Source organism: Diadema setosum, chromosome 6, assembly GCF_964275005.1.
Source record: "Diadema setosum chromosome 6, eeDiaSeto1, whole genome shotgun sequence".
In the NCBI taxonomy this organism is placed as follows: domain Eukaryota; kingdom Metazoa; phylum Echinodermata; class Echinoidea; order Diadematoida; family Diadematidae; genus Diadema; species Diadema setosum.
This window is the reverse complement of record NC_092690.1, coordinates 27,663,592-27,691,234: the sequence shown is the minus strand read 5'-3', so window position 1 is coordinate 27,691,234 and position 27,643 is coordinate 27,663,592. Positions and strand designations below refer to the sequence as shown.

Here is a 27,643-nt window from a genome sequence, read left to right as displayed (position 1 = left end):
TTCTCCTTTCATTCTTCATCCTTAGCAAACAAAAGTATCAAATGGATAATTGACAACGTGAAATCAATTCCCTGATTACATTCACTGAAAGTGGAAGTGATTATCGATGTGCCCTAGCTGGCATATCTTCCCTTCCGATCCTCTGCTGTTCGCATCATCCGCATCGCTGTGATTGGTTTTGGAGAAATATCCTCCACTTTCTTGCGCATCGCATCGCGGACCGACTACCACCGTTCACGTGTACACTTCACGGGCACCGTGTGCGGACCTCCGCTACGTACCCGTAGGCCCTCACTGATCTCCTGCGCCGCTGTGTTGGCGTGGCTACCCTCTTCTCCGAAACAGCTGAAGATTCCTGCAGACTAAGCTAAGAATAATGAGATTAATTTTGCGGAATTATCTCGCCTCATTCCGTTCCAATAAACGCAAATTATATAGCTTTTGGGCAGCGTAACGTGTGAGCTGCACTGATACGATCGTAAGACAGTGGAGCAGTGGCGATTTGGAGATTCGGACGAGAATCATTTTTGTGAATTTTCTTGTTTGCCATGCGACACTCAGCCAGTCCATACTGGAATACCACTCGTACTGCTTGCCTCATCAACTGAAGTGCAAAGAAAGGCTAAATTTAAAACTTTCATATTTGTGAATGTAACAATAATTTCACGTTGATACAGAGCTTGATGTGCAGTTTTTCGGGCACAGAGTCGTGCTCCAAATTTCAACATTATTCATAGACATTCGTGAAGCGATCTCCGATTGAAAGAAGTAACCACGCATCACCATCAAAACGGACAACAACAGCATGATGTCTTTCTTACGGATGTGTGTGAAGTTTTTCCTGTTCATTGTCACTTTGCTGTCTCCACACTCAACGCAGCCGATGTTTGGTAAATTTTCAAACACAATGGAGGGATTGCTAAATTGATTGTTTCTTTCACTCTTTGTTATTGTTTTTCCTCATTATTTTGCGTGTGTGTTTATGAAGTCACCTGTTTTTAAAGGTGGAGCTAGCGAGCTAGATTTTTAAAGGGAAGGTAAACCCAAAGAGCAATGTGGATTGAGTGAAAGCAGCAACATTAGTAGAACACATCAGTGAAAGTTTGAGAAAAATCGGACAATCGATGCAAAAGTTATGAATTTTTAAAGTTTTGGTGTTGGAACCGCTGGATGAGGAGACTACTAGAGGATATGACGTATGAGTGGACAACAATACAAAGAAAATATAAAGGATATTCAACAAAAATTCACTTTTCTAGAATTATGAAAGAGCAGTGGACCAACCGCTTTCAGAAAACAGGGGTAATAATTGCTACCCTTAACATATGTCAATATCAAGTTGATGGAATTTGTAATTTTCATGAAAAATGAATTTTTGTAGTATTTTCTTTATATTTTCTTGATATTGTAGTCCACTCATACGTCATAACCTCTAGTAGTCTCCTCATCCAGCGGTTCCAACACCAAAACTTTAAAAATTCATAACTTTTGCATCGATTGTCCGATTTTCTTCAAACTTTCACTGATGTGTTCTACTAATGTTACTGCTTTCACTCAATCCACATTGTTCTTGGGGTTTATCTTCCCTTTAAGTAAAAAATGTCTGTTAGTGTTAGATTCTAGTGGTCGTGCAAAGCCTCATCGATGCTTTGTTGGAATTTAACAAAATGTGCTCCAAACAAATGAAGAGCAAGTGTGAATTGTTGAGTTTGTTTAAATCATTAAATGAGAAGTGTTAGAATCTAACTGTTACATTCTTTTTTTCATGTGTCAGTAGCTGTAATGTTAAAAAGGATTTACAAATGCATTGTATATTTTGTATGTAAATCTTGTTAATCAATGTGCTGTAGGTAGGCCCTCATGTGAACTTTATTTTGTTGTGTGTTGTTTTGCTTTGCTTGTTTTGTTTGTGTGTGTGTGTGTTTTTGTTTTTGTTTTGTTTTTTGCTTCTAAAGAATAAAATGATCCATTAATTCAAGGAACAGGCGCGCCCAAATATTCTAATAACATGTAATCTCTAGTAAATTTACCCTTGCAAACTTGGTATTATGAAGAATGTTTTCCAGGAATCAGACCAATTCAGACCCTGCCAATTTATGTTTTTGGATACTGTTCTCTGCAAGGTGTGACTCTTGTCATGGTGATGATGATAACATCTAAGATGCTATTTTCATTATCATTATTATCATCATCATCATCATCATCATCGTCATCATCAGCATTGAGCATTATCATCATCATCATTTTCATCAGCATCATTGTCATCATCAGCATCATTGTCATCATTGTCATCAGCATCATTGTCATCAGCATCATTGTCATCATCAGCATCATTATCATCATCATCATTGTCATCATCATCATTGTCATCAGCATCATTGTCATCATCAGCATCATTGTCATCAGCATCATTGTCATCATCAGCATCATTGTCATCAGCATCATTGTCATCATCAGCATCATTGTCATCAGCATCATTGTCATCATCAGCATCATTGTCATCAGCATCATTGTCATCATCAGCATCATTGTCATCATCAGCATCATTATCATCATCATTGTCATCATCAGCATCATTGTCATCAGCATCATTGTCATCAGCATCATTGTCATCATCAGCATCATTGTCATCATCATCATTGCCATCATCATCATTGTCATCAGCATCATTATCATCAGCATCATTGTCATCATCATCATCATTATCATCATCATTGTCATCATCATTGTCATCAGCATCATTGTCATTATCAGCATCATTGTCATCAGCATCATTGTCATCATCAGCATCATTGTCATCATCATCATTGTCATCATCATTGCCATCAGCATCATTGTCATCATCAGCATCATTGTCATCATCATCATTGTCATCATCATTGTCATCAGCATCATTATCATCAACATCATTGTCATCATCAGCATCATCATTGTCATCAGCATCATTGTCATCATCAGCATCATTGTCATCAGCATCATCATTATCATCATCATCATCATCAGCATCATCATTGTCATCATCAGCATCATTGTCATCATCAGCATCAAAAGTTGTCATCAGCATCATTGTCATCATCAGCATCATTATCATCATCATCATTGTCATCATCAGCATGATTATAATCCTCACTATCATGAAGTTTAAATTATTTTTGTTTTGATAGTTTTTCAGTAATTGGATGTGAGAATTACTCTAATATACCTGCCAACTGTTTAGTTATAGTATGAATTTTCAGATTTTTCACTGAAAGAAAAAGCATTAATTTCAGAGTTTTCTGATTTTATTGATGTAAGTTCAGATTTTTAAATAATTTTTTGTTGTTTGTTCAGATTTATTAAGTCTCAGGGTTGGCAGGTGTGCTTTGATAGTCTTAACATGTTACTACACTCAAGTTTGATGAAATGAATGTTGTTGATTAGTCACAAGTGCAGTGTACAGTACAGATATTGATAACAGCTGCAGTACTACTGAAGATTGACAGTTGATACAACATAGAATTAGAAATGTGATTGTGCATCCCAAAACCAACAAAAAGTCGCACATGCTGATTTTACTTGAGGACTCAAAATAGGTAAAACTGGTCAACCTAGTCAATCTTTATTTCCTTTTCTTTTATATTTTCTCAAAGAGCAATTATGATTCTGAAATTTGGTGTCACAAAAAAAAAAGGGAAATTAGTTTTTTGGCAGTTTTTCTAGAACAATTTTTATTGTTAGTGTATGCAGTGTTTGTATGTCTTGGACCCCCACCCCCCATTTCATTTCCTAAAACACTTTACAATACCGGGTATGCACACTCCTTACTCTATTCAACTTGGATAACTTTTGAAAGGATGAATAATGGATGCTAACCTAATAGTAGATATATTGCTTTGAAAGTTAACATTGGTTAAATATGAATAGAATGTGGTAATAGATTGTATAAAATTTCAGCTTAACCAATAATGGCAATAATACAGTATTATACACTTTGTGGGTTAACATATTTTGTATCTTTTAAAAGCATTTTATTTTTCTTTCAGGCAATGCATTCGTAGCAAGGAAATCCATTCTGTGTTCTAGGTGACTGAACTACCTTTATACCTATGCTTTCATTTGACAATGAAGTAAAACAGGAATTACAAGTTCGCATAGTAATATAGTATTCATTAAATAAGGAAATGGCTGACAGATGAAATGTCAGAACTCATCAATGGTACGTATGTAACTTCTAAGAGAAAAGAGATACTCCTGTAATGCTAACTTATGGAATTGGCCAAAAGGATGCTGTTTATTGCTTTTTAGTCAGGATTTTGTGTGTATCAAAGTAAAATGTAGAATTTTTAGGCAGTGAGAAAATCAATATGTCTACTCATAAATGAATGTGGAGTGGGTATGATGAGATGAATATATTGGAATCGAGAGAAGTCTCGTATTTTCAACTTCTGAGATGATCCCATATTGCCATTGGCTGCTGTGCATAGTGAGTGCTGTGCACTTCTGCCTCAGGGATCACGTTTGACACCCCGCTGATCTGGGTTTACTTTGGTGGTTAGCCCCACGCTGCTGCCAATTTGCCGGTGAAGTTTCGATACCACTCACTTTCTAAAGTCTTTTTCACTGACTGAAGGCCTGTACACGTGTAGCATTAAATAAAAAAAAAAACAAATCTGCTTCATCTCTAATCAAAGAACAAGCCCCCTGATGGAACTGACAGCTCGCAAGCCTTGCTTATATTTTTAAACACAAAAGTGACACTTTTTGTCATGTTACCTTCAGCAGTGTTTTCTTGCTGTAAAAAAAAAAATCATGTACAATGAAGCTGTGACAAATGGAATTAGTGATTCTACTGTACGAGCTGAAATTTTTACGGTGGTTTTATTTTGGCGAATCGCCTTTGAACCGCGAAAATAACAACGCACAAATAACTAAGTTCAGTTAGACCCTCGCAACCGCGAAATTAACTACACGCGAAGATGTCCTCCAAGTAGCAATTCGCGAAAATATCTGTACGCGAAAATTTCAGCTCGTACAGTATTTCAAATCTACTTGTACATCATCATTCCATGGCCAGTTGGTCATAAAAATATACGTTCTACGTTCCATACTATTGCTGTGGGCCTACACTGTGTATTAAAAGTGTAGTATAAAATAACAGCATAGGGCCTGTGTGGTCAGTTTACTGTGAAAGATGAAAAGATGTCATTTTGCTGTAGGATCATCACTTTGTGGTGGATTTCACTTTGATGGAGGAAAAAGAAGGAATTGGAAGAGGAGCAAGAGAGAGTATACAAGGAGAGAAGGAAAGGAAGAAATGCTATTATATTCAGGAGAGAAACTGCAGCTGTACAATGAAGGAAAGAAAAGAAATTTAAAACTTGAAATTTGAATTCTGTTTTATGGACCCCTTTCAGAGGATGAGACATTTACAAAACATTTGAATAGCATGATTACATGTAGATAAGAAGGCAAAATATCTTCATACTACTGAAAATCAAAACTGAAAATGTAAGGATGTATTTCTCTCTCTCTCCCTCTCTCTCTCTCTCTCTCTCTCTCTCTCTCTCTCTCTTTGTCATCCATTGCCAAGAAACATCTCTTTTATAGATACTGAATGTCAAGACCATCTCTTCATACTGAATGCCATAAATAAAATGCGTAAAAAGTGGGGTTTCAGATGGAGCTGCAAACAGTTGGCCTAAATATTTTGATGGGAAATTTCAGCATATTACATGTATCTTCATCAGATTCAAATGGTATCATGCACGAGCTGTGTAGAAAATCTTTGCACTTTGGTACAAGTTGGTATTATTTCCCATGTTGCAGTATCCTTTACACATGTTTAACTTTCTCCTGTGTTTACACACAACCATTGTGTCGCCAGGTAAACTTATCAAGCCTGGTGTATAGACACCCAAGCACAAGTACATGTGTTGATGCTTGTCCTAGCCTATGAATCTGATATGATGCAGCCCAGGAGCTTGTGTTTGAAGCTCCTTGATGCAGCCAAGCAGAAAGGAAAATACACAGGGTGGGCCATGTTGACACGTTTCTCAACCTCTCCCTACATTTGACCCCCTTGACCTGCCCAACCTGCTCCTAATCAGATGTCTCCCCCACCCCTGCTTTCCCCTCCCCCATGAGCCCCCTCGTTGCCATGGACACGGGGCAAAGGAGGAGTCAGGTGCCAACATTCCACTCCTGGTGCTGATAAGACCTGAATGTTTTGGTGAGAGACAGCTCACCCCATTCTCCCCTTCTATTCCTCGTTTATGAGGTTGTTGTCTTTTTATCCAGATAGAGGCGTGTGAAGGCACTTGTGTCACAGGAAAGGAATTTTTAAGACAATGAATGCATCATTTCCTGAAAAGTAATTAATACTCTTTCGTGAAGGCTTTTCAGTTTTGTTTACTATTTTATACCTGCTTCTGTTTTTTTGGTTTTCTTTTGTTTATTGTTTGTCTTTTTGTATATGGGAATAGGTGATGTGTAAAGTTGAGCTAAGTATAAAAACAAAAACAAAACCTTTTTGAATGACTGTCATGTTTATGCCTCAAGTTTTCAGTGAGAGCCTCACTAGTTATTCTGCATTCATTGGATTTACATTCAGTGGCAATGTGATACTTGTACAGTTGTATAGGCCTACCAGGTTCTTGAATATTGCTGTGCTTGTGGCATTATATATTTGTGTTTTGTTTTTGTTTTTTTGCCTTGCCACAGTCATTACTCACTACTCCTGATCAATTGGATGGAAAAGCATGGAAATTAGAACATAGGGCCTAAATATTATGTTTCTGTCTCTTCTGCATCTCAGTTTCCTGTTCATTTTTCGGCCCTTCTGTCCATCCTTATGGATGAATACTTCCCCTCCTTCCTCCGCTCCATTCTCTGTTTTATCTCTGCTGCCCTTTTGTGAATGGTGTGTGTGTCTGTCATCCCCCCTTTCTCTCGCTTCCCCCCCCCCCTTTCCTTTCCAGTCTGTTGCTTCCCAGTCCTGCTGAGAGCACAAGTGCCTATTTGTAAACCTGCTGAGTTTGATTCATGACGAGAAATAATTGACATGGACTGTAAGCAGCACTCAAAGTGACAGCCTCTACATGGGAGCAGGTTTCGATTGAGGAGAAGGGGGAGCATTGAGATTTATAATACATGTATTTTGTTTTAAATATGTGGGCCAGGTAGTTAACAGTGTGATCTGGATTAGCTACGCATGTTGCCCTGTCAATGTACATGAACTTGGAACCACCCCTATGAATCCCCTCCCACCCCCCCCCCCCAAAAAAAAAGATGCAACAAAGATCTACTGTAAAAGTGGATATTTTCATGCCACTAATTTTTCGCGCTCGGCCCGGTAAAAAGAGTTTTGCGTGTTTTTAATTCCGCGGAATCAAGACAGTAAGTACGGGAACATATTGCAAGCAAAAATATTTGCGTGCTTTTATTTTCCCGCTAGTCTCTGGTTACGCGAAATGCATGAAAATTTTCACATTTACAGTAGATGATGATGCTTTGTGGAAGTTTGAAAGCACAGATGGATCATTCCATTTCAGTGTGATTTGAACATGATCAAATTTCTTGAGAGTTTGTGTTTCATACTGTGACTGTTTTTTAGCTTTATATGTTTTTGTTTTGTGATGTAACTTGTTTGTACACCATACACATTGTTTTTGTTTCTTTGCATAGAACTGTTTAAAAATGGGAGTGGCATACAAAACCTTTATATAGGCCTACATATACTTTACACAACTGAATAAGCCTAGCTAAAGATTTTCCTCAGCATCCATAAAGCTTGATCATACTCGCCCTTGAAGTACCTGATAAGAAATAAAGCTTGGAAGAATCCACAAAAAGTACAAAACAAAGTGGGAAATGAAGGGATTTTTCTGAGATCACCCCCCCCCCCCCCAAAAAAAAAAAAGTGTGTTTGAATTAATAATAGCTCGCGCAATCATGAGTGTCCGTATCGGTCCAATTCATGATATGAGTGAAGTTGATATGAAAGCATTTTGATCAGACATGTCTGCTCGTTATATTCACTATTCTGTACATCGATCCCATTCATATACCCAAATATTTGACAAATGTTTGAAATTGACTTTTGCAATGCAATGTAAAAACTGTTAATTCTATTATGTGTCGACACATAAAAAGCTTTCAACTCAAGATTGTGAACTGCATCCCTATAGAAGTGAAAATTGGTCCATGCCGATTTGTTTGGTAACCCTCATAATAGCATGCCATGGGCAGTGTAGGGCCTATTGAATGGCATGCAAAATTACATTTTTTATATTTCCCATCATGCATTTGTCACAATACAAAACTAATTTGATTTGATTTGATTTATTTGTGCATTCAATCAAATACAAACTGAATACCAATTTCAAAAGCACAAAGACAGTGAATTACATTTGCAGTGATTTAAAATGATAACATTAGGCCTACACAAATAGATTTAAGCATATTTTTTGGAATAGTATTGTGTATTAGGCCTAAACATCATATTCCAATACTAAACATGCAAATGATATAGTTTATACAATTAAGTATTTTCCTGAATGCAGGAGACTGCCATCATGAGCCATAAAAAGTCACAATGCTCCAGTAGTAATTATTTGGGCATAAAGATTTAAAGCACATTCGCTTGTGGCTCAATTGTATTTTGGGGCCACATATGTATGGTGGCAAACATAACAGATTTTACTATGCAATTCAAAAACCAATATGAATCTATTCAGCTATAGCCTACATGCTCTTGTGTGTGAGAGCATCTATGACCCTGTACACACACATTTCAGTTCTCTCCCACCCTAAAAGTGTAACCAGGTGACTTGTCTTGTCAGACTTGGGGTCACAACAAGGTCACCGACTAGTACCCCATAGCTATCAGTGTTGCCATGGTAACAAAGAAGAGAGTCAAGAAGGAGATGACCCAGAAATGATGGATGTGGAGATAATGTATGAATGGGCACAGGTTGTGGAAGGAATGCCAACTTTCAGCTGTAAACAATTCATCAAAAGCAATTTAAATGGTTCCTAACACACCCAAAACACTCCAAATATCTAGGAGGTTTCATAAACCATGGCATTTATATACAGAAGGCCCAGTACCATGGTGTGTTGGTAATTTTCAATAAACATGTTGTTGTGATGTACAACTACAAAGTACCTACCAGTATTTGTTAAAACTAGTGACTATGATCATTCTCAGACCCCTTATTTCCAACAAATCTGTTGAGTACTTGTCAATCATTATGACAAAGAAATAGCAGAATTCAAAAAAAAAAAATTAAAATTAAAAAAAGATGTACATCCCATGTAGCATCTTTTCTGTAATGCATACAAACTGCACTGTGCCAAGTTCCCATAGTGCACCAAGTCATTGAGTATATTAAGCCTCATATTAGGATCAATATTTTTAAAAATAGATAAATAAAAGCATCATTCTTGTTGAGGGCCACCATTGCACCATCGGAGAAAATAATTTATGTTGAGGAATGGTCACTGTTTCTCCTAATTCATGCCAAGTGCTCAAGACATTTATTCACATGCAGTAATGGAAAACAGGAAAAAAATACCATTACATCTGTGTATGTTTGACCAAAATGATTCCAATGGAATTGTATTTTCTTCACCAAAACATATTTTTTGTATTAAAGGTATGGGTAGACTGTATGCATATAATAGACTAATTTTCAAAGTAAATCATAATTTGTGTAGGATCGTTAATGTAATAGTGAGTTGCCATTTTTATGTGTTAATTTCATAGCTAGCATGTCCTAATAAGCTGATAATGTCTTTCATACATTTTCTCTCTTCAATCCTGATACCTCTGCAGTTCATGGCACCCAGAGTTTCATCCAGCAGCCAGCCGACACGGCGGTCAACATGGGCACAGACTCGGTCATTCTCCACTGTCTGGTGGCCGACAAGGCTGGGGAGCTGTTCTGGACGGTCAACAACCACGTTCTGGGTTGGGACTATCAGGCGTCCATCCCGGGCCGGCCTCGTTTTTCCATCGTGGGCGATACATCACGGGGAGAATACAACTTGCGTATCACAAACGTTGCCCTCGACGACGATGGGGAATATAAGTGTCAGGTGACACTCGCAAACAACGAGCCACAACTTATATCCACCCCTGCTCGACTTACCGTTCAAAGTGAGTGTTTTGCATGTGGAGACCCAAAGGGGCTATGATTCAATACAAAATGACTTGTTTGCCTCCACATGTGTGTTTTGAAACATTTTCATTTCACTTAAGATAGAGCCTACAGTCTAATATGATTGTCCAGCCATCTCATAGCCAGACTTCTCTGATCATGACAGTCAGATGCCTACAATCAGTGAGGACTGAAAAGAAAAAGTGATTTCAAACACAAACAAAACTCTCACAAAACTTGTGCAATATACATGTACCATCCCTACAGTAAACATGTTAGGAATTCTACGGTAATTACCATTGTGGATTACCATGTGATATGCAGTTGTACTAGGGCATTCAGTGGCTGTAGAATCTGGGGGGGGGGCTGCATCCCCCCACACTTTTTGTTTGTTTAAAAATGAAAAAAAAAAAAAAACAGCTCGAAAAAAAAAATCACAACACCCATGAATGTGAATTTCCAAAGATTCCACCATTACACCCCCCAGTACCACAGCCCCTCCCCCCCCCCCCCCCACTGAAAAACATTCAGTAGCCCCTGATATTTCACCGTAAATATGAATGCACCTATTGCAGTGAGTCTCCTTTGCGGACCATCATCTCCAAATGGCAATCCGTACAACAGCTCTGTCGCAAACTCCACATCCTGTCAGTCAAATGTGCAGTTTAGCATTTGCGCAGATATGTTGACATGAAAATGACTGCACCTCGTTGAATACTGTGAAATTCTTGGTTATCTGTCTGTATCTTTTACTGAATTTTGGTACCATTCATTTTAAAGGAGCACTGCCTCAATGCATCTATAGGCCTACTGCCGTGACTGCTTTTCTTTTTATCACGCGTCTTGACAACATAGGCCTTACATGTACAATGTAGCTCGTGACATTTGTCTCTACAGGTGTAGGTACCTACACAATACCTCCTTTTGTTTGGTCATGTCTTCCACTGTCAAGACAAACAATGTAATTAATTTCCTCTGTAGTCACAGTTTTGGTTGAATTCTCTTTCTTCTAGGAGCGCCAAGCTCAGTTGCCCTCGTACAAGGCACCACACTCTCTGTTGTAGTATCGGTTCCAGCCAACCTGACGTGCACCGCCAAAGGTGCCAATCCGGCGGCGAGCATCACATGGTTTCGAGACAACGTCGCCCTGGACGGTGCACTCTACAAGTCAAAGCCCGCCATCAACGACCCATCAGGACGGCTGTGGGACGCAGTCAGTGTCTTGACTGTCACGCCAGCTCTACTCGACCACGGCATCTTGTATGAATGTCGAGCCTCCAATGCAGCTATCAGTGAACCTGTTACAGCTGGCCTAACTCTTGATGTCCAGCGTAAGATCATTTAATTTCTCTATCAAAGCTGAATGCCCCCCCCCCCCCCTTGGATTTTTTTTTTTTTTTTTTTTTTTTTTTTTTTTTTTTTTTTTTTTTTTTTAGTCTGAATTAGACATGACGTAATACCTATTAACAAAATAACAAAGACGATTTATTTGAAATCTTATCCTACCTTTGGATAGTTTTTCAGAGTTTGACTATTCGATAGCAGTTGAGGGATGTGTAGCTATTACCATAACATCATCCATTCATCTAGTCGAGTAGAGGAATGATCAGGGATTTATTAATGACAGCTTTCTTCATTGTTATTTCCTTTGCAAGATGTGATGTTTTTGAATGGTGAGAACGACTTTCATAGCATAATGATTTTTGTCTCCTTGAGGCGATACCAAAAGGAATTCAGTTTAGGAAAGTATATTTTTCAGTGTCTGAAAAGTTGTCTTCAAACACCAAGATAAGCAGCTTTATAGGTCCATGGTATGGTGCAGGGTCATGAGTCATATTGGTATCAGTTGTTATTCTATTGCAGTCCTTCCAAGGTGAAAGTTTGAGAAGCGATTCCTCCGTTCGTGCCCTCCTTAATTCTGTTTTCCCCATACCCAGCCTGTAAAAGTCATTCACTAATGAGTCACTGGGCGGGGACCATTTTGCTGGCCGATGTTACCATTAGGCAGAGTTCGTTTTGCAACTCTGCCTCAGTGGATCAGCAGGTGCAATACTTTATCTGGGCTGATAGCAGATGGGAGAAAAAGATTGCAATAGGCCTATGTGGGAAATGAATGGTGACTAAATTGAATGCAAGGGGATCAGCAGAGATCAACTTGAAATGGCAAAAAGTTGAAGGTCATTTGAATACGAGAATTTTGTGTTACAATAAATGTTAGATGGTAAAATGTTTAATTTCTCTGAGTTGCATTGATACATTCTAATCAGAATGTCCATACAGGGTAAACTGCAAATATTACTTTGTCGCATGAAATGCTGAGACAAGTCTAGCTGTAGCCCTGTGAAAACTACCAGTTTCTGTGAGCAAAGTTTCAGTAAATTACCTGGCATAAATCCTTGATGATTCATTCAGTGGAGGCAGGTAGGCAGGCAGTCAGGTATTGACCAGCAGACAGATATGCAAACAGACTGACACACACACACACACACCACACACACACACAAATACTGTATGTTAAATATGCACAAAGAAAAATGGCAACACTCCAAGTCTCTTTAGAAGTATCTTTATGTGACTTTTTGCAAGCAAATCTTGAGCGGACAGCAATGCTTAGGAAGCATATGATGTCTTCATATGAGATACCAAAATGGAGCTGATGTTATTAAAATGTACCTCCGCCAAGAAGGTTCACTAGGCATATGTTTTTGCCAGCTTTTGTTTGTTTGTTTGTTTGTCTGTGTGCAAAATATATTCAAAGAGTTGTGAACAGATCAAGATGAAACTTACAAGAGAAGTTGATAATGACACAAGGAACAGATGATTAAATTTTGGTAATGTTCTAGGTATTGTTATGATTTTTTTTTTTTGGAAAGATTTTTTATCTTTTTGTAGATAAGGTCAATAAACATGGGACTTCAAGCCACGCGTATTTAAGGTTTGCATGATATGCGCTCTAAAGTGCGTGCTCTGCTGCCTCTGCATACAGCTCAGGCTAGGTGCTGTGCAGCAGGGAGCCGATGATCTGTACATTGGGAAATTGGGCGATTTTCAGCAATGCATGTTTCAGTGGAAATTAACCGCATGGCAGAGGTCTGTGCTCTCTGAGTGCTTGTCAAGTTTTTCTACTGCTTCTTCATCAAAGAGGGTAAATCTTTTCCTTGTAGGACCAATGAAACACCTGGTTCATGATGCTAGGAAGTAAATCGCAAATAGAGCAAACAAATAAAAACAAAATACAAATGCCCAGCTGTGCTAAGTAAGGCCATCGTAATACAAACATGGCCTAGACAAAGCTGGACGAGTGTGGCATACACTATGTAATTGCTCTTGAATGCATTGATTCATTGTAGTGCATGAGAGAGAATGGAAAAGCTGTGGGCATGTGTTTCTCAGGCAGACTGCAGCTTGTTTATCACTCTAGAGGGAGCCAGTCAGTGGAAAAGAAGGTCGAGAGGTCAAAGGTCACCTGACTGAGGTCACCCATTGATTGTTAGCTGATTCATCTGGCAGATGTTGTTGAGGTGTGGTTAAAGGGCTTGTGAAACTTCTCAGAAAAGTTCAAACAAAAGTACGTACTGTGGGAATAAAGCAGTGGGACTTATTGTGCATCCCCATGAGAAGTACATTTAAAGCGAAACTTTATCTCAACTTATTATTCAATTCAATTCAATTCAATATGGTTTATTGTGCAAGTATAAAAAGAATAAGATAACAATCCAGCAGCTCGAAGGCTGATACGGTTGCGTTACATTAAAATCATTAAAAAGAAATAAAATGACAGTGATAGGATAAGCATGCGTGAAATATGTAAAAAAAAAAAGAAAAAGAAAAAGACATAATACACATCAGACCGGGGCATCAGAAAATGGGATAGGTGAGAGTATTGCACAACAGGTAAGGAGATACAGTGCACTCCCGTTATAACGAACACGGTTATAACGAAATTCCGGTTACAACGAAATAAAATTTAGGGCCGCAACATTATCAACTCTATGTATTTTTATTGTTTATTCATTCGGTTATAACGAAATTTCGTTATAACGAAAGAAAACTGCCGGTCCCGAGGACTTCGTTATAACGGGAGTCCACTGTACAATATGTACTTGTATAGAGAATAACAAATATGGCAAGATGGAGACGAGCGGGCAAGGAGGTAAAATGTTAAGGTGGGTGAAAAATTTCAATGTACGGAAGCATGAGAACTACAAATAAAGATTGTGATATCGATATCGATTATGAATTGCACTAGTTATCAAAGACAAATTGAAAAAAAGAAAAATGTGATCTTGATTACAAATCACTGACAAGGACTGGTAGGCCTACAATGTACTTCATCAAAGAAGTAGAGGGGATTAATTAAAAGGGAAATTTCACCTTGTAGTATACATGTACGTTTTACATTGTATGTGTGGATTCAGTGAATGTAACAATATAGCAGTCCTACACATTTCACTGAAAATTTCAGGAAAATCAGACAATCCCTTCAAAAAGTCTTCAGATTTTATGAAGTTTAAATAGAAAGTTTTACTGCTGCCATAGCTGAATGAGAAGACTACTACACTTTGTCACATGCATGGAAAATATAACAAAGAAAATTAAACATGTTTTTACTTTTTTCGCATAATGAAAGAGCACTTGCCTTTTTCAGAAGGTGGGGAAATGATATTACCTAGTCGATGAAATAGTATGTACAATAGAAAAAGAAGAAGAAATTTCATGGAATTCTCTTGATATTTTCTTTTTATTGTTTTTCTTTATAAATATTTTGTTGATATCATACTGTGCATGTGGCATTAAAAAAAAAAAAAACTAGTAGTCTTCTCATATAGTGATAAAAGTGATTGCAGCACTGAAACTTCAAAAAGTCATAACTTTGAATGGATTGTCAGATGTTCCCAAAATTTCAATGATGTGTTCTGCTTATAAGCAGATTGCTTCATTCCCTCAATCCATGTGATTTTGTTTTTGTTTGTTTGTTTGTTTGTTTGCATGTTTTGGGTGCAGAATTGTCAAACATTTCTATAATTGCTATCGGAATTTATAGCTGAATTTAACACATTGTATGTAGCTTGACAAGCAGTAACTTTCGAAGATCAGACGTTGTGCGGATTATATTACTTTTACCAACTTGCATGTATCAGATTCTGTTTTGGATGCAAGTTGGAATACATAGATGAAGAGAATATTCAGAAGTGTCAATAGGACAAAATCACAATTTCTGCAGCAAAATGTCTCCCAGATTTAAAAGGTGGAGCGATTCTTTAGACCAAAAAATGTTAAGCCCTTGACTATGTAAATATGATTGTAAACATAATTTAATATACAGTTTGTGTTTGTTTGTTTGTTTGTTTGTTTTGTTTTTGTTTTTTTTTGGGGGGGGGGAATATTAAAGTGAATTATTATGTGAGTGCAAACAAGAATGAGCTTTGAATACCAATGCAGATTTATTGAATAATAGTAGTTTATTGGGAAAATGTTGCACTTGCACTTGGTTTGTCCAACACATCGCAGAGTAGCCCTTTCAAACCTGTTCATTAGCTTGGCTTTTATAGGTAGTGATACACTCCAAGGGGGGGGGGGGGGGAGAGGGGGCAAGGGGGCAGAGGCATACAATGTACAATTTGTACCATTTACCATAGTGACATTTATAGTTTCACTACATGTATGTGTAATTACCTGGAAAATTGTTTTTAAATGTTCTGTGAATGCAACTTTTATACTCTGTTTTTACAAAAAGTCCCTACCCTGGGGGGGGGGGGGCGTATCCTCCCCCACCCTCCCCGTCTCGGGTCGCTTCACTTCCTCACGGAGGATCTCACACCATCACATAAATGTTCATGTAGATTTCTCAAATGAATTATGGACAGAATTCCTCAAGGTCAAAGGTCACTAAACTTAAAATGGCTAGACATTTATGTGTCAATTTCCAGCTATGACTGTAAAGTCCATGCAGTATGTAATATATTGTAGATAAACTTCAAATTTATGCCTACATTTATGTGTCAATTTGCAGCTATGACTGTAAAGTCCATGCAAATGTAATATATTGTACACTAGTAGATCATTTGGTATATGGGAGAACCGAAGTAAAGGTAGGTCCTATACATATACTTGCTGACAATCTTAGTGACCAGTGGAAGGTTGCGATGAAAGCCTCAAAGGTCACTGTACTTTGATTGAAGCTGATTTTTTTTATTTTTTTTTTTTTCTGAAGGCAAGTCTTCAGTTTAGGAGCTCCCCCATCCTATTGCAGGAACTTTGACCAATAGGATGTCAACAAGATACAATGTGATCACATGACTGTAATATGGCTTTAATATACAGCTACATTTGTAGTTCATTGCACTTCTAAGTAGCTATGGTATCATGCATTGTTCAGCTCTTTGTTGTTTATTTACTGGTCATTTTAAAGTGTGCCAAGGTGATGCTTGTAGAGTAAACGATGCAAAGTTGGCAGATAAATTGTACTGTGAAACATGATATTTTAGCGGTATGAAATTTTCATCAATTGGAGCCGATGGCCTTTTTCACAGCATGAATGTTTGCAAAGTGCCTCTGGCATTCATTGCAATGTTAGATAGTGTAGACAAGAGCCTTCGCATGCATAATTTCACGAATCTTTGCTCTCGCAAAATTGGGGAAAGTAAAATGCATGCGAACATTCCTCATTTTACAGTAGATTGTACAGTACTGTATGTTTTACCATGGACCATTGCTACCCAGTGTGCATTGTTCTCTTTTAATCTGCTCTTTCTTCGGGTGGGGATATAATCTGAAGTAGATGTGAACATATCAGTAGTTTAATAACCCTATAAGTATGACAAGGAAGCTACAGGGTCTACAGGAATTTGCATTGTACGAAAAGCAACAAGTTAAAGACACTCTTTGCGGGGTTCCCACTTTTCTGTGCAAGGCATGGTATTATTCTGTACAGGTAGACCTGTATCACAGCAGTATATATACATATGCTATAAACCTAGTACTGTAGGTTAGCGTGCATTTGTAATATCCACTCAAGTTACCTGCAACACCATACCTGACCCGACAGCAAAGCCAGAGGGCTTCAACTTCCCTTGGAAACACTGGCTCAAGAGATTAAAGTACAGAGTAGAGAAGAGCAAGGAGGATGTAAACCAGGGGATGAAATACACACATTATCATGCATGGCAACCCATGGGGGCGCAGTCTCCCATGTATGTACTATTTTACAATCAGTTCACTGATGTCATTGACAGGTTGGTCACTTGCAGTTCAGGGAAAAAACTACTGTATACACCATATATTTCGCGAGTCTAAATTTTCACGAATCCAGAATTTCCGATGATTTCGCGAGTGGTGGAATTCGCGGTCGTGGAGTCCTGCACTGAATGGAGAAGTGTACACACATCCGTCACATTCACATCGGGATCAGAGTCAATATTTTTGCGTGTCTTTAATTTCGCGAATAGCACCTGACTCACAAAATTCGCGAAAATAAAAATCTCGCGAAATATTCAGCATATACAGTGCATGACTGGAAGGGACTGGACATGTCAGGAGGTATTCCCAATACTTTAATGAGGCTGTTTATGATTTTAAATGAGTTACGTGGTAGTCACTACAGGAGAAATGTGATTTGCCCTGCAGATGCGCCGGTCGTTGCCATGGAGACCATACCGGCAGAGATTCGGGAGGAAACGACGGCACTGTGTCGGTGCGTGGTGGATGCCAACCCGAGGAGCGTGAGCTATGTCTGGAGCAAAAACGGGGAAACACTTACAGGTATAAAAAATAGAATCTCCTGCCTTTGCTTTCAGTTCCATACAGTGAAAAAATTCCAGACAGACTTCATTCGTTGGATCTTGTTATATGATGGCAAGGATTGGAAGTGATCAGGTATAGACAGACCTCTTGCTTTTTCTCGAACTTTGAAATGCTCCCGAGATGTTTCCTAACTATCAGATATCCTCTAGCCTTTTGTCAAGGCCCTCTCGCTGTGATGGGTGAGGGAAGCGAGCCCAGCCGATGCGACAGCAGATCTCAAAAGGCCCTCGCGCTACCCCCATGGGCTCTCTTCACCATACAGCGACAGGGTCTTGACAAAAGGCTAGATAGCTTCTGGCTTAAGAACAGATACAGTTTGAATGCCAGAGTTGCTGTGGTGGTATTGACCATCACAGATTCATATTCTTCTTTCTTTTCTCTGTAATTTTCCACGAGGATGCTGTGTTTTAAAGGACAAGTTCACCTTCATTAACATAAGGATTGAGAGAATGTAGCAATATTAGTAGAGCACATCATTGAAAGTTTGAGGAAAATCGGACAATCCGTTCAAAAGTTATGAATTTTTGAAGTTTTTGTGCAGTTACTGCTGAATGAGAAGACTACTGCAGTGTATGATGTCACATGCGTACAACATTATAAGGAAAATATAAAGAGAATTTCACAAAATTTCATCTTTTGAAAAAAGTACACATTCCCTTGACTCGTTACTGACATATGTTATGGGTAATATTATTCCCATTGTCTTTAGAAAGAGGCAAGTCAAGTGCTCTTTTATTATGCGAAAAAAGTGAAAATATGTTGAATTTTCTTTACATTTTCTTTACACTGTTGTACTCATATGACATCACAAGCCTTAGTAGTCTCCTCATCTAGCGGTTCCAACACAATTTTAAAAATTCATAACTTTTGCATCGATTGTCCAATTTTCCTCAAACTTTCAATGATGTGTTCTACTGTGACATATTGCTGCATTCTCTCAATCCTTATGTTTATGAAGGTGAACTTGTCCTTTAATAGATGACATGATGATATTCAAAATGGCCAGTTACTTCAAGTCTGACTCTATTCAAATTTCCTCTGACATGTATCTTATACTTTTGCTGAGCTCATTTAAACTAACACTGTCTCTTGGATGGATTTCTGTCTTCATTTTGTACCACATGAAATTCTTTTTTTTTTTTTTCCAGGTGAGGTTAACAACGATATGGAATTGCTGGTTACCAAAGAAGACCACGGGGCCACTATCTCCTGTTCAGTCACCAATACCATCGGGACTGGCGAAGGAAGTTTGGAGCTCAATGTCCTCTGTAAGTTCTTCTCTCCATTCCCCCCTCCCCTATTAAAAAAGGCATTACACAAAGCAGAACAAATTATATATCAAAAATTCTACCATGCAGTCTTTTAGTTGAGTTGAATTTGATTTATTTCTTTTATTTCATAACAATGAAATGCCATAAATATATCACAGGACACAACAAACAAATGTTAAAGGTACTGTTTACCAATGGGGGTAGTCAGTGATTTTAAAAATGTTCCAAGATATCTTATTTGATGCTTATGTGTAGGTCAGTTTTATTACAAAACATTCTACCAAATGAAAATTTTGCAGTAAAGCCTGAAATATAAGAAGATATTACTATTTTTCTCACGAAGCCATAACTGTAGACGGTTTAGTCTAGGAACAATTTTATTATAACTGTTGTTCATGTTGTGTGTATTTAACAATACCTGACATTGATTATACTGAATTTTTACAGTGGTTGTTTCTATCACTAAATCACACTTCAGAACTATTTTAAAGCACTAAAGGGTGGTTTTTGTTTCACTGCAGATGGTAAGCAAAGCCTTTAAAATCATCCAAATGCAATTTGATACTTAGAAAGATCTGTGAGCAGATCAAAAGCTCTCAATATAAGTGACGAAACTCAAACTTGAATTCTGTAACAAACTTTGCAATGTGACTCCATTTAACCGTATAGGGCCTAGGGATTGCCAACTTTGTTCATAGTTGAATCACTTTGAAAAGGGGTTGCAAATACAGAAACCTTGAACCAATCCAACTGTTCCACAGATGGTCCTAGGCTGGTGGAACCACCAGTTAGTGTCTCCGTCGATGAGGGAGAGCCCGCCCAGATGCAGTGCATCGGCGACGGCAACCCCACTCCTACCACCAAGTGGACCCGATTTGGCTCGCGGGCCACCCTCAGCACCATGCAGCGGCTGCAGTTCGACAGCGTGCGCGAGTCGGACACAGGTGTCTACATCTGCACGATCACCGTCCCTGGCTTTGAATCTATCACCACGATCGGGAGACTTGACCTTAATTGTGAGTATGGCATTGTCATGTCTGAACTGTGAGGGCAGCAGTTTCATACCTGAAGCATATTTGTGCAGCATTTTGTACCGATATCATGGGGAGAGATTTTAAATGCAATAATAGATACATCTATTATGATCAATTTGAGATATTGGAGACTTTAAATCTGCTTAAAGACAAAGAAAATGATTCAAATCTATATGATAATCTTAATGATATCTTCATATATCTCTTCCTATGTGTAACAAGTGGGGTATGAATGAAAATATTTTTTTTCTCTCTATCTCTATTTGATGATAACCTTGCTTTTGATTTGTATGCAGTTGACATTTACATTGTATCATTTTTTTTTGCATTGCAACTCTTCATATACATGTAGGAGTAAAAGCATAAGAAAATACAGTGTATGTCTTTTTATGTCATTAGAACTATCCAGATATAAGTGTTTTATTGTAGTTCCTATTCTCTCCGTTCCCCCCTGTAGCCATTCCAGTGATCACTAGTGCCCCAATGCAGCTGGCCAAGAAGGGAGGCACAGGGGTACTGGAGTGTCAGACGGACAGCAAACCTGACCCGGACTCTGTCGTGTGGAGCTGGCAGGACATGGAACTTGAGACAGGTTAGTAGGGTTCCCACAGTCATGGAAAACCTGGAAAAGTCATGGAATTTTTAAATGTTTTTTCCAGGCCTGGAAAAGTCATGGAAGATGAGAAATTATAATTGTATCATGTTAAATAAAAAGTCATGGAAATTCACAATTCATTCACTCATCCATAGCAGGTTAATTTCTTTTCTTTTCTTATACCTTTTTAGAGTGCTTGTATGCAACTTCAAAATTAAAAATTCTTAATGCATGACACAGAGTTCCTTAATAATCAAATAAAAGCAAACAGACTGTTTCCCATAGTCTCAGAACTGCATTTTCTGAAACAACTGTTTGCACGTGACGCTCCAGGGAGCTCAGAGGGGCGATACCGGGCGGAGCTCAGTGATACCGACCTGGGGGGCGTCACCAGCTACCTGAGGATTGAGAAGGTGCGGAAGGAGGACTTTGGGGAGTACAACTGCACCATGTCCAACAGCATGGGCAGCCAGTCTGTGGTCATCGTCCTGGAGCAGCAAGGTGAAGCTTGGGATGGCATCCCACCAGAGAATCACTCTCAACTACAGGCTGCAAACACAGATGTGTCTTCTTTGAAGCTGTATCGATAACAAACGTGTTATTAGAAGAAAAAAAAAATCATTTGAATTGAATTGATTTATGTCAATGTGTCTGCATATTTTGGGCCACAAAGTGAAAAACAATATTATACAATGTATTTTAGAATCTTGACACAGCAGGGTTTTGTTTTTGTTTGTGTTGTTGTTGTTGTTGTTGTCTTCGTTGTCGTTGTCGTCTCTCATCAAATGTGGAATCCATTCCAAAGAGATGAATGATAATCTAATGGTATATCTTATTGTTATGATACAAGCAAAACCGCTCGATGGATTTTCATGGTACTTTGGCCATGTATTCGACATGAAATTTAGATGTAGTATACTGCTTGTATTTTGAGCAAAATTTCTCATGATCAAAGGTCATGGTCACTGAAATACAACTTCATAAATCATTTCACCCATTGCTGTATCTAGGAATGTCTATGTATTGTAATATGATTTGGTGGGAAAGGTAAAAATGAATGAACAATTAATTCCATGAAATAATACGGATACAAGTTCAAAGGTCACCATACTTGTGCAGGAAAAAAGGTCCATCTCTGTCTTTTCTGCAGCTAATAATGTCCAGAGAAATATAATTTGGTAGACAGGGTAGAAATTTATTGACAATTATTTGCATTCATGAGCATAATGATTGTGAGTGGTCAAAGGTTACTATAATTTGATTAAAGGTAATATTCTAGCTATAACTTCAGCAAGGAATGCTGATTGATAATATTCATCTGGAAAGAGGAATAGAAGTATTAAAGGTAGGGGATACCTTTTACAAACCTCCCAAAATGCAGCAAAACATTAAATATGAACCTCAGGGGACTTGTTTAGGCCACTGCTGAGAAATTTGGAAGTCAACAGTTATCTACAATTTGAATAATGCACAAAACTCAACTACTCAGTAGTTCTGTGTGTCAGGCACACTTAAGCCTTTTGGTTGCAGTCTTCTCTATTTTTCATCTATAAACACAAATCTTAAAGTATAGGAGCTGATGTAATAACATATAGAGCATGTGGCAAGAATATATATAGCAGTGTTTGTAAGTTTTGATGAACTTTCTTCACAAAATATACATGATGGACACACATGCAGTGCATGGGTCTGCAAAGGTAGCCTAGTAATGTACTGGAATTTACGGTGAGCCCGACCAAAATTCAATTCAAAATCTAACGGTCAATAAAAATGTACTAAATGTTACGTTCCACTTTCAGTACTTTATGGGAGTTTCTAAAATGATACTCTCTTCAACATACCACTGTATTTATACAACTCTTCATTTAAGGCATGCAAATGGGATTCCCTACCTTTAAATGACAGGGGTGAGAGGTTAATGGTCAAGATCAAAGGTCACCAAAATTCAGCTATTAAATACAATTTTCTAACCATCAGTTCCACTCATTAGGTCCAATTATCGTATGATGCATTAAATACAGAAAGAAATGGAGTAATTAATGTATTGATAATTGTCCCCGCCGAACGAGTTCGAGCAGGGGACTATGAAACGGGCTCCGTACGTGTGTGTGTCCGTGTGTCCGTCCGTCCGTGCGTCCGTCCGTGTGTCCGTCCGTGCGTCCGTGTGTGCGTCCATGTGTGATCAAAATCTTCAATTTGCTACTTCTCTGTCATTTATGAGCCAATTTTGATTCTGTTTGCTTTATATGATAGCACTACATGGGAGCTTTAAAACTTCTACACAGAATTTCAGTCGTGACCTTTGACCTTGACCTTTGACCTATATTGTACATTTTGCTACAAAATGCTACTCCTTCGCCATTTCTAACCCGATTTTGATTCCGTTTGCTTTATATGATGGCACTAGGTGAGGGCTTCAAAACTTCTACACAGAATTTTGACCTTTGACTTCTTTGACCTTTGACCTTGATTTTTGACCTATATTGTACATTTTGCTACAAAATGCTACTCCTTCGCCATTTCTAACCCGATTTCGATTCAGTTTGCTTTATGTGATGGCACTAGGTGAGGGCTTCAAAACTTCTACACAGAATTTTGACCTTTGCCTTCTTTGACCTTTGACCTTGATTTTTGACCTATATTGTACATTTTGCTACAACATGCTACTCCTTCGCCATTTCTAACCCGATTTCGATTCCGTTTGCTTTATGTGATGGCACTAGGTGAGGGCTTCAAAACTCCTACACAGAATTTTGACCTTTGCCTTCTATGACCTTTGACCTTGATTTTTGACCTATATTGTACAATTTGCTACAAAATGCTACTCCTTCGCCATTTCTAACCCGATTTCGATTCCGTTTCTTTATGTGATGGCACTAGGTGAGGGCTTCAAAACTTCTACACAGAATTTTGACCTTTGCCTTCTTTGACCTTTGACCTTGATTTTTGACCTGTATTGTACATTGGCTACAAAATGCTACTCCGCCGTTTCTAACCCGATTTTGATTCCGTTTGCTTTATGTGATGGCACTAGGTGAGGGCTTCAAAACTTTACACAGAATTTTGACCTTTGCCTTCTTTGACCTTTGACCTTGATTTTTGACCTGTATTGTACATTGGCTATAAAATGCTACTCCTTCGCCATTTCTAACCCGATTTTGATTCCGTTTGCTTTATGTGATGGCACTAGGTGAGGGCTTCAAAACTTTTACACAGAATTTTGACCTTTGACTTCTTTGACCTTTGACCTTGATTTTTTACCTATATTGCACATTTTGCTACAAAATGCTACTTCCGGCGGGGACATATATTACGCACCGCGTAATTTCTACTTTTCCTTGTTAGTAATAGATATGCGATCTTTCCTGAAGTCAAATGTCTTGCTGTAGTTGTACACTCATGTTAATCCCATGCTGATTACAATGTCATCAAGGCAAAATGTTATAAGAGGTGAAGTTGTCATCAATATCTCTCTGACCTCTAGGACTTGACCTCATCATCTACATCATCATCGGTGTCGTGGCTGCATCCTTCTTCGTCTTCGTCATGACCATTATCACCCTGGCGTACTGCCGGCGTCGATGCAGAAAGAGTGAGTCTGAGATACTGTGTGCTCCATTCATATATATTTTGCACGCACAACATTTTGCAGATTGTAAGACAATTTGGCTAGTGGTTATATTCTTACCGTGATAGAACCACAGTGAGGAAATTGATGCTTTACATGATAACCTGTTTATGATGCTGTCATTATTACAAGCCTCATATAAAGCCTTCAGACCTGAGATTAAGAAGCATGTAATCTTGTGAGCTCTCCAAGCATTTCCTTTCATTGCCGAGATTTTCAAGTTGATATAAAATACTTTTTTTTTCACTTTCCAGAAAAAGTACAAACCGAAAATGTCAGCAAGGAGGCAATCCCGGTAGAAATCATCCCCCAGGTGATGTCGCTGAAGGACGCCCTCGCCAAAGGCAAGAAGTCGCCTCGTGGTGGCGCCGATGATCCAGATGGATCTCCGCATAGCTCGAGTTCCCGACATCGCTACGCCATGCCCCACGAGTTCGTTCGGCGCAACTCTTGGGACGACCCCCACTACCGACGAGGACAGGCCAATGAGTACTCGGAACCGCATCACTTTGATAGGGTGTGTTTGCCACCAATTTCACATCGAACAAAAAATTTATTTCACAAAAACAGTTAAAAAGCACTACTTGTTATTGATTTTGTCGATCCAAACTTCAACATTCATTGATAGAGAAGGATGACCATGTCCGAAAAGACCAAATCCTGATATGCTATTATAGGCCATCTGGAAAATCAGTTCATGCGACCTTTTGCCGGTTTTGTGATGCAGGGTCACATCCAGTCCTTAATCCTAGTCGGTTTTTTATAAAGCTTACAAATGACTTGAGAACGACTGGAACACGTTCTAATGTGCTATACTTAGCAGAATTTTAATGATTCAGCACAAGAACTGATCACCAGTCATTCTTAAGTCGTTTGTAACTTTAAAAACAGCTTTATGAAACAACCCCTGGTATGTTATGGGTCAAGACCTGGAAGTAAATGATGAAGGAGCATTGTCACTTCCTGTTTCAATTTTTCATAAATGGAAAATATATCTCTTCACTATTTTTTATTGCATTTATGATTCATGTATCTCTTCCAAGTATTTTCTCATATTGTGTTACTGTATATGGAGCTGCGGATATATATATATTTTAATAGTGTTATGGTATTTCTTGTCACATTCTTTCACTGGAAATTGACAGTTTCATCTTTTTGATTGGTCATTGACCAGTCACTGCCTGCTGCAGTTATCAAATCTATGCAAGGTCACTGTAGGGAAGTATCATTAATCTGTAGTACTCACCGTCTTTCTTTGATCTAGCAGCGCCCCTCTCCACCGTGGAATGCGGGATACAGCGATCACGAGGAGCCGTACCATGATGCGGATGACAACGATCCGTACCGGAAGCGGGAGCGTTACTCCAATTACGACATGGACGACCCTGAACCCATCTATCGGGGTCGCAGCATCCACAGCCAGGCCAGCCGAGCCAGCCGACGCAGCGACCACGGCGACTACGTGGACGCCGGCAAGTTCCGCAACATAGACCCGTACGACCGCTATGAAGCCAGGCGCAGCGACGACTACGATGATCGCTATGGTTACGACCGTGACTCGGAAAAGCTGTCTGAGGTTTCCTACGACTCTAAAGAAAGACTGGCCACTAATGTATGATACATCTCTGATGATAATTGAGCCTTTTGTATCCTCCGCCGTAAAATTCCATTCCACCATCTTTGCGCATGGTTCGTCTCTTATGATGATGTGGCTAAAGCGTCTTTTTAGAACCTTTGTTGTGTAGATATCAGAACATGAGGCTTACCCACCTCACTCTGAACCTGACATATTGTGTAATTCTGATACAGCTCGGAACCTTGTTATGCCTAAATCAGATATAATGAACCCCGTTGCAGGTCCCAACTGTTTATATTTCTCTGTATTTGTACTTTGATGAGGTGAGAAAACTGTTTATATAACTTGATAATTGTCATGGTTTTAGGTCACATTGTGTAGGGAGGTTCTCCAGCTGGTATTCTTATTTATGGTGATGAACATCAATGCATTTACTTTGTGTGTATAGCATTGCTTCATTTACTCTGCTTCCAAAGTTGAGATGATATGCCAGTTTTAATAAGACAACTGGAAAATTACCTTAAGAAAAAAAAAAAGGGTTAGAATTAATATCTTTAAGGAATGTATTCCTTATCTTAATCTTGTGAATGCTATATTGTTGTTCTGTTTTGTCTGTATTATGTATTTCAAGATAGGAAAATAGATTGGTAGAATCTGTTCTTAAACTGTATTTCATGGATATTACTGGTACAGAGTATTCCCTCATGAATACTCGTTCTTTGTCTTTCTTGTGCTTCTGCTGTAGTCTGGCACATCTTTTGAGGAAAAACACAGTTTTGATCGCCAATTCGTGGTCAGAATGAGATCTCTGTCAGTAAAGTTGTAATACACCAAAGAGATTTTTCTCCTCTCCACCACTAGAGGGCGGACTCTACAATGGTGTCAGTGATTTCATGGGGGCTGCCATTGTACCCACTTAGTAATGGCGGACTTTGCGTACTGAAGTAACTTTTTTACAGCGCGTATTTGAACTTCTACTCGAGTACGCACTAGATTTGGGTGCTCCTCAGTTGCTCGTTTGCTAGCGTGTTAGCATGACTTGAGGGGTGAGCCTAGCTACTGCCTCGTCATCTTCCAGTCACTGAGCTCCCCGTGCACTGACAAGACAATAGTACAGGGTGTATGCATACTCCGCACTCTAGCAGTAACTGGAGAAACACTTTTCTGTACAGTTAGAATTACAGACAATCCCACCCATATGTTGCCAGTGCTTTGGTCCTACATGAGGGCTTGCAGTGTGGTACAGTAGCACATCAGTGGAACTAAATAATTGCTATTCATTGACGTTTTATTTTGGCCAGTCAATGGAAGATTGATGTGTCATCGGAAAAAATAGGGCATAACTGCATTCAGACAGTATTAGACGTCTGTTTAGCCGTCAATGCTATCCAATGCTTATGTTTAGATACTTGCATAAACTCGTCTGGCCTATTATAGTATGCCTTTGATATTTATATGTATTATGTAGAATCCCTTAGATTGTGTTTTCCATTTCTGTACAATTCATGTCTGTACGTACATTCACTTTTGCATCTATTCTCAGTGATTGGCTGTAATAGGAAACATTTGAGCACTCTTTTTGTCTAGTCTTGACTAT

General features: G+C 38.7%; 1 protein-coding gene across 1 annotated transcript; it reads left to right on the top strand.

Moving 5' to 3' along the window:
* The first annotated feature begins 776 nt into the window (after positions 1–776).
* Positions 777–26,365, top strand: LOC140230059 (kin of IRRE-like protein 3). The gene is made up of 11 exons (XM_072310266.1): positions 777–890; positions 9,815–10,138; positions 11,153–11,470; positions 17,766–17,900; positions 19,091–19,210; positions 19,975–20,229; positions 20,705–20,839; positions 21,176–21,343; positions 24,327–24,434; positions 24,725–24,987; positions 25,738–26,365. The coding sequence occupies exons 1-11, from the start codon at positions 806–808 to the stop codon at positions 26,086–26,088; spliced, it is 2,262 nt and encodes a 753-aa protein (XP_072166367.1). The 5' UTR covers positions 777–805; the 3' UTR covers positions 26,089–26,365.
* The last annotated feature ends 1,278 nt before the right edge of the window (positions 26,366–27,643 follow it).

Bases quoted from the DNA above. Each gene is read 5' to 3' on its own strand.
- LOC140230059 (XM_072310266.1), top strand. From the start codon at position 806: ATGATGTCTTTCTTACGGATGTGTGTGAAGTTTTTCCTGTTCATTGTC. The intron at 20,840-21,175 runs GTTAGTAGGGTT...GTGACGCTCCAG, and splicing joins GGACATGGAACTTGAGACAG to GGAGCTCAGAGGGGCGATAC. The intron at 21,344-24,326 runs GTGAAGCTTGGG...TCTGACCTCTAG, and splicing joins CATCGTCCTGGAGCAGCAAG to GACTTGACCTCATCATCTAC.